This window comes from Aricia agestis, chromosome 10, assembly GCF_905147365.1.
Source record: "Aricia agestis chromosome 10, ilAriAges1.1, whole genome shotgun sequence".
Taxonomy (NCBI): domain Eukaryota; kingdom Metazoa; phylum Arthropoda; class Insecta; order Lepidoptera; family Lycaenidae; genus Aricia; species Aricia agestis.
The window spans coordinates 4,896,772-4,911,168 of record NC_056415.1 but is presented as its reverse complement, the minus strand read 5'-3'; the positions used below and the strand labels follow the sequence as shown (position 1 = coordinate 4,911,168).

The 14,397-nt window shown below is 37.6% G+C and overlaps 2 protein-coding genes across 2 annotated transcripts; one reads left to right on the top strand and one right to left on the bottom strand.

Annotated features, from left to right (window-relative positions):
• On the top strand, positions 1-1,946 carry LOC121731434 (protein misato). Its single transcript, XM_042120851.1, has 2 exons — positions 1-574; positions 712-1,946. Exons 1-2 carry the CDS (start codon positions 104-106, stop codon positions 1,870-1,872), a joined length of 1,632 nt encoding a protein of 543 aa, XP_041976785.1. The 5' UTR covers positions 1-103; the 3' UTR covers positions 1,873-1,946.
• Positions 1,947-3,539: 1,593 nt separating this feature from the next.
• On the bottom strand, positions 3,540-12,806 carry LOC121731429 (calcium homeostasis endoplasmic reticulum protein). Its single transcript, XM_042120845.1, has 14 exons — positions 12,596-12,806; positions 12,337-12,507; positions 11,952-12,235; positions 11,265-11,427; positions 10,597-10,744; positions 9,323-9,399; positions 8,957-9,155; positions 8,334-8,886; positions 7,551-7,684; positions 6,473-6,640; positions 5,708-5,814; positions 4,311-4,437; positions 3,953-4,122; positions 3,540-3,720 (listed from the first exon to the last, which is right to left on the bottom strand). The coding sequence occupies exons 1-14, from the start codon at positions 12,618-12,620 to the stop codon at positions 3,617-3,619; spliced, it is 2,430 nt and encodes an 809-aa protein (XP_041976779.1). The 5' UTR covers positions 12,621-12,806; the 3' UTR covers positions 3,540-3,616.
• Between the last annotated feature and the right edge of the window lie 1,591 nt (positions 12,807-14,397).

Here is a 14,397-nt window from a genome sequence, read left to right as displayed (position 1 = left end):
AAAGCCAAAACAAAAACCTTACCGATTCTTTAGTAAAGTTTTTATAAGTACCTAAAAGTTTTATCACATTAATGAAATACACAATATTATCCCAGCTAACATAATGACGGCAAGAGAAATTCTTACCTTGCAATTCGGCCATTATTCAAACTACATTGGAGCACATTTTTGGAACATTCAGGAATTAAGTTTTGATTACACAGGGCTTGTTAAATCCGAAACTAATCCGGATATATTGTTTCGCGAAGGAAAAACATCGACAGGGGCTGTTACATACACTCCACGCCTGCTTGTAGCAGATTTAAAAGGATCTCTAAAAACTTTACCAAGCACAGGTGGCTTAGAGTCTGAAGAAGTTGAAGAGCCTCAGTGGGAATCAGTAGAAACAATAGAGGAACCACCAGCCCCTAAAAATGAGTTTATCAAAGACATCAATTCGGACTCTGAAGTGAATACAGAGGAAAAAGATTATCAGCTAGATCAAGAAGTCAATACATGGACTGACTATGTTTATTCTAGGTTTCATCCCCGTACCATAAACATTGTTAAAGAATACTGTCATGGAAATGAGAGTGTAAGTATTAAAAGAAAATAATAAAAGAGCCTGATAAATTCTTATAAACATTATATTTTTACCTCTGCAGCTTATTAGTTTTTTAATTTAAATGTTTGCAGATTATTATTTTTATTAATATTTTCATGAATTTTTAGGGAGGATTCGATTTAAATATAAGTGGACATTCTCTATGGAAAACTGATTACGGAGATAATTTTGCTGACAATATAAGAAGGTATGTAGAAGAATGTGATAGTATGCAGGGTTTCCACATTAACTTTGATTGTACAGATGGTTTTTCTGGGTTGGCACTCAGTTGCATCGAACATTTAGCCGATGAATACAATAAAACAATAGTAGCATACCCCATAATAGCTTCTCACTTTGAAGACAATGATCCCTCTACTCCCGAAGAAAGGGAAAAATCAACTCTCAAAGATTCAACAAGATTAGTTAACATAGCACTCGCTATGGAGCAGTTATCGGAACATTCCACAATGTTTGTCCCATTATGTACCTCAGATAAAGGTTGGAGAAAACCTGGACATGCAAGAAAATTTGAGTATATAAAATACGACCCTGCAAAGTACTATCATAGCTCAGCATTACTGGCTTCTGCTCTCGATACGCTAAGCCAAAAGTATAGACACAGAGATAACCTTTTTACACTCTCAGACTTGTGTGCTGACATGACAGGCTACGGCAGAAAAATGGCTTCTGCGTCTCTTGGTATGCCCATTGCCTTGAATGAATCTGAGTATTTAATTGATTTCCTTAATAACACCACCAAACCTATATATCAATCGATTACTCCTAGTTGCAAGATAGCAACAGATAAAATCTTCCAACTCATAACTGTAAGAGGAATACCAGATACCTACTTGAAGGCTCCCCCGAAGGAGGCAAAGGAACAAATGAACTTGCCAGCTTACAGGTGCAATAATGTTAAAGAAATGTTTGAATTGTACTTCCAAGCTAACAATTTCTTGTCTGCCACGAACATGACTGTGTGCGAAAAACCAATGGACATTAAAACACCATTCCCCTCAATATTTTCGCCTGAATTAAATAAATATGGATTTGTGAGAAATAATGAGATTGAGGAGAAGGTACAAAGTTGTCCCATAGTAACTGGGTACCACAATGGTAATTTTATGGCTGATATGATAGAGAAGCTTCACAGAGAAGTTAGTCGGATAAAGATAGCTAAACTGCATAAATTCAAAGAAGAAGGTTTAGAGGCTGCTGATTATCAAGAGAGTTTGGACAAACTTGCTGAATTCAAAGATAACTACGAAGATGATTTTGAGCTTTAAAAACACTTTACAAAGATATTTACAAATAGTCCGGGTTCCCTAGAACAACTTTTTTTTATTACTATCAAGCAAAATTTATGTGAGTAGCTTCATTTTGATAGACGATCAACAATTTTATTTGCTAAAATCCCGAAAGTGGTAGCTAACAGAGATAGAAAGGATTTCATACTTTGATTTGATGGTCCTAAAATATGGATTGTTATAATAAGAAATTAAAACAAATTTTGTTCTAGGGAACCTGGACCAACACTAATTAATTGTTATTTAATAATAGTTTTAAGTTTTAACTATATAATTTAATAGTAAAAGAGCTTAAATGACATGTTTGTGTCATTTATTTTATAGTTCAGACTTCATTTTGTGGATCCTAAATTTAGGATCATGCCGCAACATTACCGCACAACATTGCTGTACTACATTGTCCTGCAACCTGAATTTTGGTGCCTAAATTGAGAGGTTGCTGAATTTAGGTTAGGTACTGAATTTAATATTGCGGCCTCAAGTTGCACGATAATTTGAACATTGCCGCGCATCAGTGACGCGTAACATTGTCGTGCCACATTGTCGCCGCCACATTGCTGTGCAACGTTGTCGCTGCAACATTGCCGGGTAACATATTGTCGTGCCACATTGAGGCCGCAACTTTTTCGTACAACATTGTCATCGCGACATTGTTACTGCAACATGGCATTGCATTGGTGCACCATGCATGCATTGATGTACTGAGTGCTACTTTGCCGTGCAACGTGGTTGTTGGTTTCTGAATTTTAGTTTCTGAATTTAGTTTCCTCAATTCAGATCCCAAATTCAGGTTCAGGGAAATGATTGTTAAGACAGTGACATTATTTTTTTACTTAGAGAAATGGATGTTTGACACTTAAAAATTTCGATTTTTCCAGAGCGTTAGAAAAACAAAAACACAGGCAAACAGTAATTTCCCAGACTGTACAATTTAAAAAACCTACTGTCACACTTATTTGCCAAACTACAATTTAAAAAAAATTAGAAACCCACCGTCAAACATGTATTTCCCCACTGTACGATTTCCGTCAAACACCCACTTCCTTAATTGTACAATTTGCTAAAAAATTGATATTTCGCTGTCAAACACTCATTTCCCAACTGTACAGTTGTCAATTAGCAAAAATCCAAAACCCACCGTCAAACACTAATTTCCCAAACTGCACAATTTGTAAGTATTTGAAATTTCACTATTAAACAACTGTACAATTTGTAAAATATGAAATTTCACTGTCTGTGAATGGAATCGTGCGAGAACAATCGGCCGACTGTTGTCTAGTCTGCGCACTCACCACCAACCCAACTGTGTAGTTGGAGTAGTGTGCGCGCGCGCGATTAGTGCAGGTGATTATTAATCAGGTGCAAGTGTGTGGACAGCGTCTGATTAGTGCCAGTCCATTATTTTCTCTAAATCACTTATCACGTGCACTTATCACTAGCACTCGCACTAATCAAAGTGAATACAGGCCCTAACAACCCAACCCTACCAAACTATCGGCCGATAGAAAGTCTGCAGTCTGCGGGGGCTCATTTTGATGTCCATAACATTAGAATACTTTTCTACGCCACGCAATGTCACATCTTCCATTTAATAACTCTCCTGACCATTTCCTAAGCAAAATATACAAAAATAAAACAAAACTTACAATCATATAACTTTATTTTAAATGATTTAGATAAAATAAATCATTTCAACCACACATGTACACAGTCACAACCACTCTCACGACGACCTTTCTAGCGCTCTTTCCTTCATCCTCGTTATAAATGCTGCACCTTTGTTCTTCCTAAAGTTTTCATAAGGATCATTCAAGTTTACTCCTACACCTGTAACAAAAAAACAGTGTTGTCAGTATGTGTGGCTGTTATTGGCAGTGTACAGCAAGTATGACCACCATAGAAAGCCTTGTCTGCGGAAGATTCTGCGACGAGATAGCGATGGACGTTGCCATTGTTTGCCGTTTGCCGAAACAGCTAATATATATTATATAAAAAAAGTTAATCTGCGATATACGGTACATAGCAGAACCGTAGTTCAAGTTTTAAGTATAACACATACCTTTATACTGGTCCTGTTTGTCCCTCACGGCGCCACCGCTGATGGGCTCGGCGATGCCCTGGCCGGCGGCGCCCAGCCCGCCCGCACTCCAGCCCATCTTCTGCAGCAGCTGGTGGCCCTTGTTGCTCGGGTCTAGCCCGCCGGACGCACTGGGAAACGTCGCTCCACCGCTGTAATGGTTTTTTTATACTTACATGAAATACCTGCACTATGTATAAGATAAAAACGGGTTACCCCAATTGGCAATTACAATAATTAACTACAACTAATAAGCACTGTCTTAACTTTTTTTTATTAATTAATTTATTAAAGTTCAGTTTAATAAATCTTATATTTCTACTCCCATCTATCTACTCACAAGCTAGGCGGCGTGGGCGATCGTTCTCTCTCCACTCGCCTCGCGCGCGGCGAGTCGCGGTGTCTGTCCCGCTCCCGCGACCGCGACCGTGAACGTGACCGTGACCGCGACCGCGATCTTCGACGACCTGGGAAAAAGAATTTCAAAAATATTCTTTAAATCTGTCAGTTACTTGTTAAATAAGTGCAGATTTACTTTTATAATTTGGAGTGCGCTAGAATCACTGGTTTCCGAAGTTAGATCAAAATATCGTCAGTCTACATAGCTCGTAACTAAATTTTTTTGGTAAAATTAGATTTTGATGCAGAAAGTTTTACTAATTAAATTATTGATCAGGTAGTCTAAATTAACCAGGAATTGTTAGCATATCACATCCAGTACGACGATATAATTTTACCCGCTACTGTGTCAATGTTAACATTAATAGACTGCTCAGTAAGAATAAGCGGAAGTACTATACAGAAAAGCTATAGTATGTTACATAAAAATTGTAGCACAAAAGTCGAAACAATGCAAATAAAAACACTTTAACACCCATTAATTGTAGTGGTTTTAACATGGTCCTTTTAAACTTAAACAAAGCAAACAATTATGTCCTTATAAAATCATGTAAATCCACAATCGCTAGTAAAGAAATAGTTTTTGTTTTGTTCTATCGCGGTGCAATTATGGCTTCTTTGAGCCTTTAGGAATTTGAAACGAATCTGATGATATTTTTAATTTTAACATCAAAGCTTGGATGCATCAGATAACTGTTACAAAATATGACATAATATTATGTCTGATGTTCGTATACATATCTGTGACATCATGATTACAAAATATATCTATCTATGGACGCTTCACACCACGTCAGTCTGGCCCTGTGGTAAGTACCTGAAGGACTTGTGTTACAGGTACCAGACAACGGAAATATATTTAATACTTTTATACTATACATATATTTAAGATTTTTATTATATGATACATATATTTAATACACATCCATGACCCAGGAACTTTGAAAACTTTTTGTTCCGTCGGCGGGACTCGAACCCGCGACCCCCGGCTTGAGCTACCAACGCGCTCACCACTGAGCCACAGAGGTCGTCAAAATATGAAAGGCTTATTTTGATGACTTTTTATAAGTTATACCCGACATGAATAACATGCTTAGCGATATCTCATCATCACCATTTAAAAAATCCATACTAGTATTATAAATGCGAAAGTCTGTCTGTTACCTCTTTATGGCTGAACCGATGTTACTGAAAATTGGTATGGTGATACCTTGAGTCCTAGAAAAGGACACAGGACACTTTTAATTCCGGAAAAATGTACGGTTCCTACGCGATAAACGAATTTTGGCCCAACGAAGTTGCAGGCGTCATCTAGTCTAATATTGTTGATTCACTCACTATTATCTCTCTCTCTCTCCCGCCGCCAGTTGTTGGGTTTCCTTTTGGGTGACGGCGAACGTGACTTCGCCGGTGACACCGCCCGCTCCGGCGTTCTACTTAACGACCTGAAATAGTGTTATAATTTTTTAAATAAGGTGCCCTGGGAACCGGGTGGGCTGACTTAATCAAACGTTTTTGGGACTTGGCTGATTGAAAGACTAGAGCTTAGATCAACACTTTCTCAATAGTGTTTCTAAGGTCCTTATCACACTGGCGATTAGCGAGCGATTTGAAAGCGACGCGACTGCGCAGCGCACACGCCGCGATTGCGCGGCATGCACGCAGCTTGCCTTCGGCGTTTTGGACACTCAGCAGCAAAATGGATTCTGACGTCTTCTCCCTAGACGAGTCTACTCTATATAATAATAATCTGTGTAGACGAGTGTACAAAATGGCGTCCACGCCACGCCGCGACGACGCTGCGGTATCACGACGTACACGCCGCGCAATCGCGGCGTGTGCGCTGCGCAGTCGCGTCGCTTTCAAATCGCTCGCTAATCGCCAGTGTGATGAGGCACTAAGCATCTCTAGGCTCGAGTGTAAGAATATGAAGATATAATTATTATGAAATACTACGACAAGCAATGTGAAACAATTTGATGACTTTTATTTAAAACAACGTCTTGGTAATACACAGCATTGTTTTTTTTATCTGTACTTTAACTAGTATCTAGTAATTTAAATGAATGAAACAAAAATTTATTACAATATTCACAAATTTACCTATAACATCTCCCAGGTGGCGTAGGCTGTTTCTGTAGATCTTTAGGTATTGGACTAGGCGACTTTGATTTCTGTCTTCGACCTTGTGCAATTGCTTCCTCTTTATTTTTTCTCGCCGCATTTTTCGCTTTATAATATTCGTACAAACCTAATTTCTCCCAGCCCTCGCTGAAATGAAAGAAAAATATTTTAATAAATGAACAAGTTACATAATCGATAAAATAATAATAATAATAGAAATTTATTCAAAAAGCACATACACATTACACCACATTACAACAGATGACAGCAAAAACAGAAAATAAAAGACAAAAATACATTTAAAATATAAAAAAGAGGACAATAAAGCTCATGGGTAAAAAAAAAAGTAAAATAAAAATAAACAAAAAGAAAAAAAATTTGTCGCAGGTACTTGAAATGATTTAATGCAGTGTAATGCGAGCGCAGATGAAAAAGACCCCACTCAGTACCTACACCGCGATCCCTGGTATTCTATGAGGCCTTGTTGTCGATCGCTCGACAGATGCACACAGCTGGCGTACTCAATAAGTATAAACTAATAGGATAATATAAGTAATGATAATAATAATACTTGTATGTATATTGTATAATGTATACTATACAGTGTGTAACAAAAATAAGTGATAACACTTTAGGGTGTGTACGCGTTCATGAAAGTAGCAGCTCTGAAAGACGAAAAAAAAATTTTGGTCCCTCAGCGCTGCTACTTTCACAGTGAGCTCTCCATAAGGAACACGTACACACCCCAAAGCACCATCACTTACTTTTTTTACACCCTGTTTACAAAATGTAATATTGATATGTAAATAAAATAAATATAATGTGTAAATGGTAGCAATATGCATAAATTAAATAATAAATCAAATATGTATAAAATATGACGTATTTAATATATAATAAATAGTGTCAATTTATACTAGCGCGGAGTCGAAGTGCATCGAAGCAAATTACCAAAACTGAACTTAACAAATTCCACCTTAGCTTCAGAGCGTAACACACACCCTACTTCGCCTCTGCGCTAGTATAAATTGACCCTTGGCATAAACAAAATTCTCACTTGTCTCTCGGCCGCTCGTGGTTGGGCGAGGCGTAGAAGGCGTCGACGGCGGCCAGCAGGCGGTCGTTGGGTGGCGCTGGCGGCGGCAGGCGGATCCGCGCCGGGTCTATCGGCTTGTATTTGTCGTCTTCTAACTGGAGAATAGAAATATTTTCTAAGGGCCTGTTTCAACACCTTCTGATAAGTGCCAGATAGGCTATCCACCACTTATCTGACAGATGCTCCATACTCTATGACGAAGGTTACATAATCAGTTTTTAATCAATCTGATCCATCAACCTGATAAAGATTGACGGAAAACTGATCGTCTAACCCACGGATTGATGGACTGATCATTTTTTAATATGTACTTTTTATAACCATCAATTTGGCGTCAATCCAGATTTACGCCAGATTGATGACAGATTAATCGTGTAACCTATGTAAATCTGTCGAGTTAAGTTGTGCATAGCCTATGTGGCACTAATCAGGAAGTGGTGAAACAGGCCCTTAATCTTGGTGTTAAAAAACAAAAATATCACTAAGATGCTGCTCTGACACTATGACATATGGCACTAATATATTTCAAAGGCTTAAAACCTGAATATTAAGATTTAATTACTATTCATAGCCACTTTTTGTCTGGGTTTATTATATTTTTTTTTAGAAAATGTACATATTATTATTTCTCTTTCAAAGCTTAGAAAAAAATGGTATTTAATCCAATATTCATTTAAATCTTTACTGAAAAAGGTAAGGCAACTTGTGACAGGTTCTTAGCAAGTTTTTCTCTAGCAAACTTACCATAATGAGAGGAACCATGAGTCCCGCAGGTAGCTCAAAGTAGGGGACGGACGGCATAAGATCGTCACTGGACATTTCAGGGAACGGTGGGAAGCCAGGCGGGGGCTTACTGAGATCGGGGAGACCGTTTTGGAAGGCAAAAGGTGGGTCAGGCACAAAGCCAGGAGGGGGTTGGGAGAAGTTTATGTTTGGAAGAGCTGACAGATCAGACTCTTCGTTGCCATCTGCCTTATCCCTTGACATCTGGTCAAATAGCTGACTGTCATAGCTGTTTTCGTTCCCGCTCATACTGTTATTCGACTGATAGTTGTCCCCACTCTCGCTGCCGTAGTTTTGGTGGCTAGAATTAAAGTTTTGCTGCGGAAACTGGTGGTCCCGCTTGGGAAACCCTTGATCGCTGAAACTGTTGTTTTGAAAGGAATTTGACATGTTATTCTGTTGGCTGTCGTTGTGATCTTGGTTGTTCTGGAGCTCCAGGGCTCTCTTCTGCATTTCCATCTGCTGTATTTGCTGCATCGTGTGCGTGACGAAGGCTTGATGCTGCACTTTGTAGCTGAAAAATTAATTTTATAGTGAGTACAAAGAAGCACAAAGGAAGCCTTAATGTATCAACTAAAACATACTTCTCGAACGTGTTTTTAGTTTGCTGCGTCAAATGCGCAATCGCGTTGGAGTGTTGCGCGATCAGATTGTTTTGATACTCTTGATACGAACTAGTCGGGCTCTTCATTTTCTCAATGACGGCCGAGTCGAAGTAGTTGGACTTGGACTCCCATAGCCGAAGCAGCTTATTCAATTTAGCCTCCTGCTCTTCCGTTACGGCTGAAACAGCAGAACGATTAAAGAGTTGTCATAAAAGCGAAGATGATTCAAGCAAGTTACCTGAGTGGTATCTCACGGCGATGTTCTATGTACTTTAAATGAGGAATGACAATGCACAATCATACAAAAGACCTAAAATCTTGAGGACATTATTATAAATATGTTACCTATACTGGCATTGCAAAACATTGGAACCACGACATTTTCCAAATTTTTCTTGAGATCTTCGGCATTTTTTCGTGCACTGTAATTAGGAATAATAGTATCATAGACACCGAAATTATGATTTCACGGGACACTGGATTAGAGTCAGTCAACAATTGTAAACAGCAATTCAGACATTTCAATCTGTTTATTATATTTGTAACACCAATCTAATGTAATTAAAATAAAAGTGAATCATTAACATCAAATTTTTTTCCAAAACAGATGAAAATGTCTAAATGAATATTTCACAAGCAATTATAAAAATTAATACATAATATTCTGTAATTATTTTACAATAAACATTTTTGTAATAAAATAAAATCTTCTTTGAAGTTATTAAACTACATTGAAATACAGTGTAAACTCTATATAACGACACTGAAGGGACCATGCATTTTATGACGTTATATGGAGTTGTCGTTAAATGGAGAGAAGAAAAATCAATACTTTTTCGTCATTATACAGTGATTTTCTTTTACTAACCGTATTTACAGTTTGAAAGTTTATGTAACTATAACTGAGAATAATTATTATGATAACAAATAGATATTAATAATCCATGACTCCTTATTATTAGTTAGGGACTAGGGTCTAAAAAAACCTACACGTGCAATCAATCTCAATTTGTAAACAAAGGGACTAATTTCTTAGAAAGTTCTGTATGCATGATGCCGAAAGTCGAGTTTATTGCGGGCTAGGATAACAATGCGACAAAAAAACGTACACAGCTGTGCAGTTTTTACTAATTTTAGTAATTTAAAAGGTACTTTTTATTGTTAAATTGTTGTAATGCTGATGTTATTGGGAGTGGGTGTGATGCTATGTAGAGTGTACCATTGTTTGGTAGACAAGCTAAACCAACCAAAGTCAATTGATTTCGACACTTTAGAGTTTGTCGTTAAATAGAGTGACATTACATGGAGTTTACACTGTATATTGGTACTATATTTTGTAACAAATAAACTACCTGATTTGTTTCTTCCTTGTGCAAATGAAATTTAACCAAAACCAAAATCTTCTTTCAAAATCAAAAAAAAATTCAAAAATTTAATCAACATATTTTTTTCTAATAAGAAACTTTTCCTTATTTTTATTGCATTTCTAAATACTTATTATCTAATACATATTGACAAAAATCTCTTACCAGTACACTATATGAATGAGATAAGTACAGTACAAATTTGAAAAATCACCTTAAGCTAGTAATTAGGATATAATATATATTCGTACTAACCAGTGGTGTAACACGTCATTCACAAGGTAAATGACATGCAGTTTCTGTGTGAATTGTGCTCCGGGCTGCGTCACCTTTCTGAGCAGGTGCTGCGATATCACCTTGCCGGCGTTGTTGTTGGTTGCGTGTTGCAGTATCCACCCCTTGCCTGGAAAAGTTAGAATTTATCTTATATCCAAGAAAGCCTTTGCTCAATACAAATCTAGTCATGAAAGAAAAGCTGAAACTCAAAGGCACATTATGCTTAAGTATAAAGCAAGCAAAAAATTATCTGAACATCACAGAAATACAAGATATCACAAAATGAAAAACCTACTCCTAAGCTTATAAATTATAATTATAAAAATCTTGGTTGTGTCCTAAACTGTGAATGAAATGAGATAGACATAAATATAGGTTTTCAACTGTGACGTATCAAGCAAGCATGTAACGCGTTACATGCTTGCTTTTAGGCGTTACATGCATCAACATTATCACGATTCCGTGATAATATTGATGGTGTAATAGGCCGAATCGCAGTATCACAGTACACTTGTGAATCGCATGATACTAGAATCATGATAATATTGATGCATGTAATACCTGTCAATAATCACGGGAAATATTATGTATCAATATCATTCTAAAATAAGAATTGACCAATAGAAGTGTTACTAAAATATTCTAACCTGTAGAGATGCTGTCTTTAGTGCATGTATCAATGATTGGTTGCAGTATGCTATCCAGCTCCGAAAGGCTGATGTTGTTCTCTTCAGCCATCATCTGGATGGTTTCCACCTGAGCTTTGCTGACCAGCTCATTGATCTTAACCTGCTGCTGTTGTATTAAAACCTACAAACATACACACAAGTAAATATAAATATATTAAAATTGTGTCATGTGTGTGCACAGTCTCTTAATGTGAATGCATGCTTTAGCACTAATAGTATTAATGCGCTGTTAAGCATATTTTGTGTATTATCCCACAAAAAAAATATGTATAAAGTTATGAATGAAGTCATGTTCTTTAGATTGTTTAGAATGTGACAGAAAAAAAAACATTTTTTTTGTGGATTAATACACAAATGCTTAGTAGCCAAATAAATATTGTATCTTTGGTGCAAATGTCACAAAGAATAATCTCATGTGTGTAAATTATTTGGCAGAAGGCTGGTTTGTTGTTACATGAAGACAATCCTAATCCCACAAGTGATGTTTATTAAAGGGTATAGCTGAAATAGACATAACCATTATTCTCAGACTTTAAAATGTATACCACAAAAAAATTAAATGCATCAAAATTTTATTTTCTCACATTCACAAAAATTTGTAGTGTTATCAAACATCATAATAAAGCCAGTGTTGTGAAAACTCACATTATGTTGAGCATTCAAATTGCTCTCCGACTGTGTTATTTGCTCCTTTAGCATGTTGATTTGAGTATTGACTTGCTCGATGTCATGCGAGTGGGGCTGTTGCGGGGGCACGGAGTTGGCTGCCAGCCACTGTTGCAGCGCCGGCGCGGCCGCGATGGACGCCGCGAGGCCCAGCTGCACGGGGGTGGCTGCGGCCTGTTGGGGCATTACATATTGCCTGTTCTGTGCCATATAAGCCCCGGCGGGAGCGGGTGCCACCTGGCCACCGGACGATTGCTTTAGAACTATAAACAGCGGAGGGTCACTTGAAACTGTTATAACAACACGCATACAGCGATCTCGGGCGACCGCGATTATTTGTATCCATCATCATCAATATGCTTACTTGCTTGCTCTGTCGTCACTTTATACTGGTAGTAGTTGAAGTAGTCGCCGCCGTAGAGAAAGCTGAACTTGGGATTGTTCTTTTGCTTTGTTTTGGTCATCTTCTCGAACTCAGGTCCATTTCTTGCGACAAACTGCGCCAGTTTGTCGATGATGTTGCGCAGATCCTGATCTAAGTAGTAAATAATTAACCCAGATTAGAATTACGGCGTCAAATCATTCTGTAAAATGATTAAACGATTTTGTCCTATCTAACAAACCTTGCGGTGGTTGTGGAAGTTCCATTTTGGCTAGGTTTTGAGGTTACTGATAATTTACACAATCACTCATATGAACTGGATGTACACTTCTTTCATCGTACTTTTTATTTTCTTTGCTTTTATATTTGAATACGACGCCAATAGACGATACCACAAAACTTTTATTTTTAGCAAACTCTAAAGTAAAAAACACCATCGGCCATATTTTGTAGCTTTGTAGAATCATTGACATTCAATTTTTTTCATAATTTTATTTTTCCTTATAATGGCACTTCGGCTATAACCATGGCCAGTGTCGAGTATATATTATGGCGGGAAAACAATATTCTTTAATACAATTTTTTCTATATTATCGTCAGGTCAGTCAGGTCTAAAGTCTAGTCAAAGTCTAAGTATAAAGTCAATACAGTCAAGAACTCAAGTCGGTCGATTCAGTAAAGTGGTAGACGCTTTGTAAAGCTCCAAAACTCCATCGAAACAGAAAGGGAACACAAAAGAGCACGTTTCTGGATAAATACAAAATTTTACATAATTATTGTTATTACAAAACTGTACAGAAACTGAAAAGATTGATTTTGATTGGCTAACAACATTAGAAAACGACATACAGAAAGGGATACAAAATATTCACAAATTGAGAAAGAGAAAAAAATCGAGTAAGAAATATTTACAAAGTTTTAAGATTGCTGCGCGGGAAACTACTCTCGCGGGCCACGAATTCAGTCCGCGCGCGCATTCCATACCGACGTCGTCTCGCTCGCCGCCGTGCCGGTAATAATTGTAGTGCCGCCATTTTGTGAAGATGTTATGAAGCTCTGCAAACGCCATGAAGACCGTAGCCACGCTGCGAAGATCTCTCGCTCGACGTAGCCTCGATGTGAAGACGTGTAGTGTTGTGTTGCGAAGAATTCTTATTAGAAAAATGCCTTTTTCAAGGCCGGTTCATGTCCGGTATTATTACACGGACAGTTTCTCTCGTCATTGCGAACGTACGTTCTTTGCAGAGCGCGTTGTTTTCTTTGTTTCAATCGGCGCACGAACGTAGGTACTGCTACAATATAATAAAAATCTTAAATATATGTATAGTATAAAAGTATTAAATATATTTCCGTTGTCTGTTACCCGTTACACAAGTCCTTCAGGTAATTAGCACTGGGCCAGACTGACGTGGTGTCCATAGATTAAAAAAAAAATGTTACGGTCACAAATGTCACAATTCTTGTTTTGACATTTTAAAAATAGATCATTTAATGCTTCCTTTAAGCCACTCTGACATTGGCAACTCACCTAGGCGGCCATTTTTAAAAGAAGAAGAAGATCATAATGCTTGCTTTTGCAGCACAAATATTGTGGTAATATCAGCAGCACGTCCCCATAATAGATAGCCGTAAGACATTCTACTATTAAAATAACTATAATAAATTAATTTCGCCGCGTCTTCATCACAAATGTCTCAAAATTTTCTAATTGTATATGCTGCAGAACTGAGCTTATTGGCCAGTTTGGCAATATGGGAACCCAACTGTAGTTTACAATTTAAAAGGGCCCACTCACGGCAGGACTGCCGTGCAGTCCTGCGTGAAGAGCCTCACTGATTGGTTCACACTCTGTGTTGCCGGCCGGAAACACAGAGTGTGAACCAATCAGTGAGGCTCTTCACGCAGGACTGCACGGCAGTCCTGCCGTGAAATGGGCCCTTTAATGTTACTTCTAGAAACACAGTAGTTACAAAAATTTTGCTTTATGATATTATTTTATTAATAATATTGATGAAAACCCATTTATTGTTTAATAATTGGGTT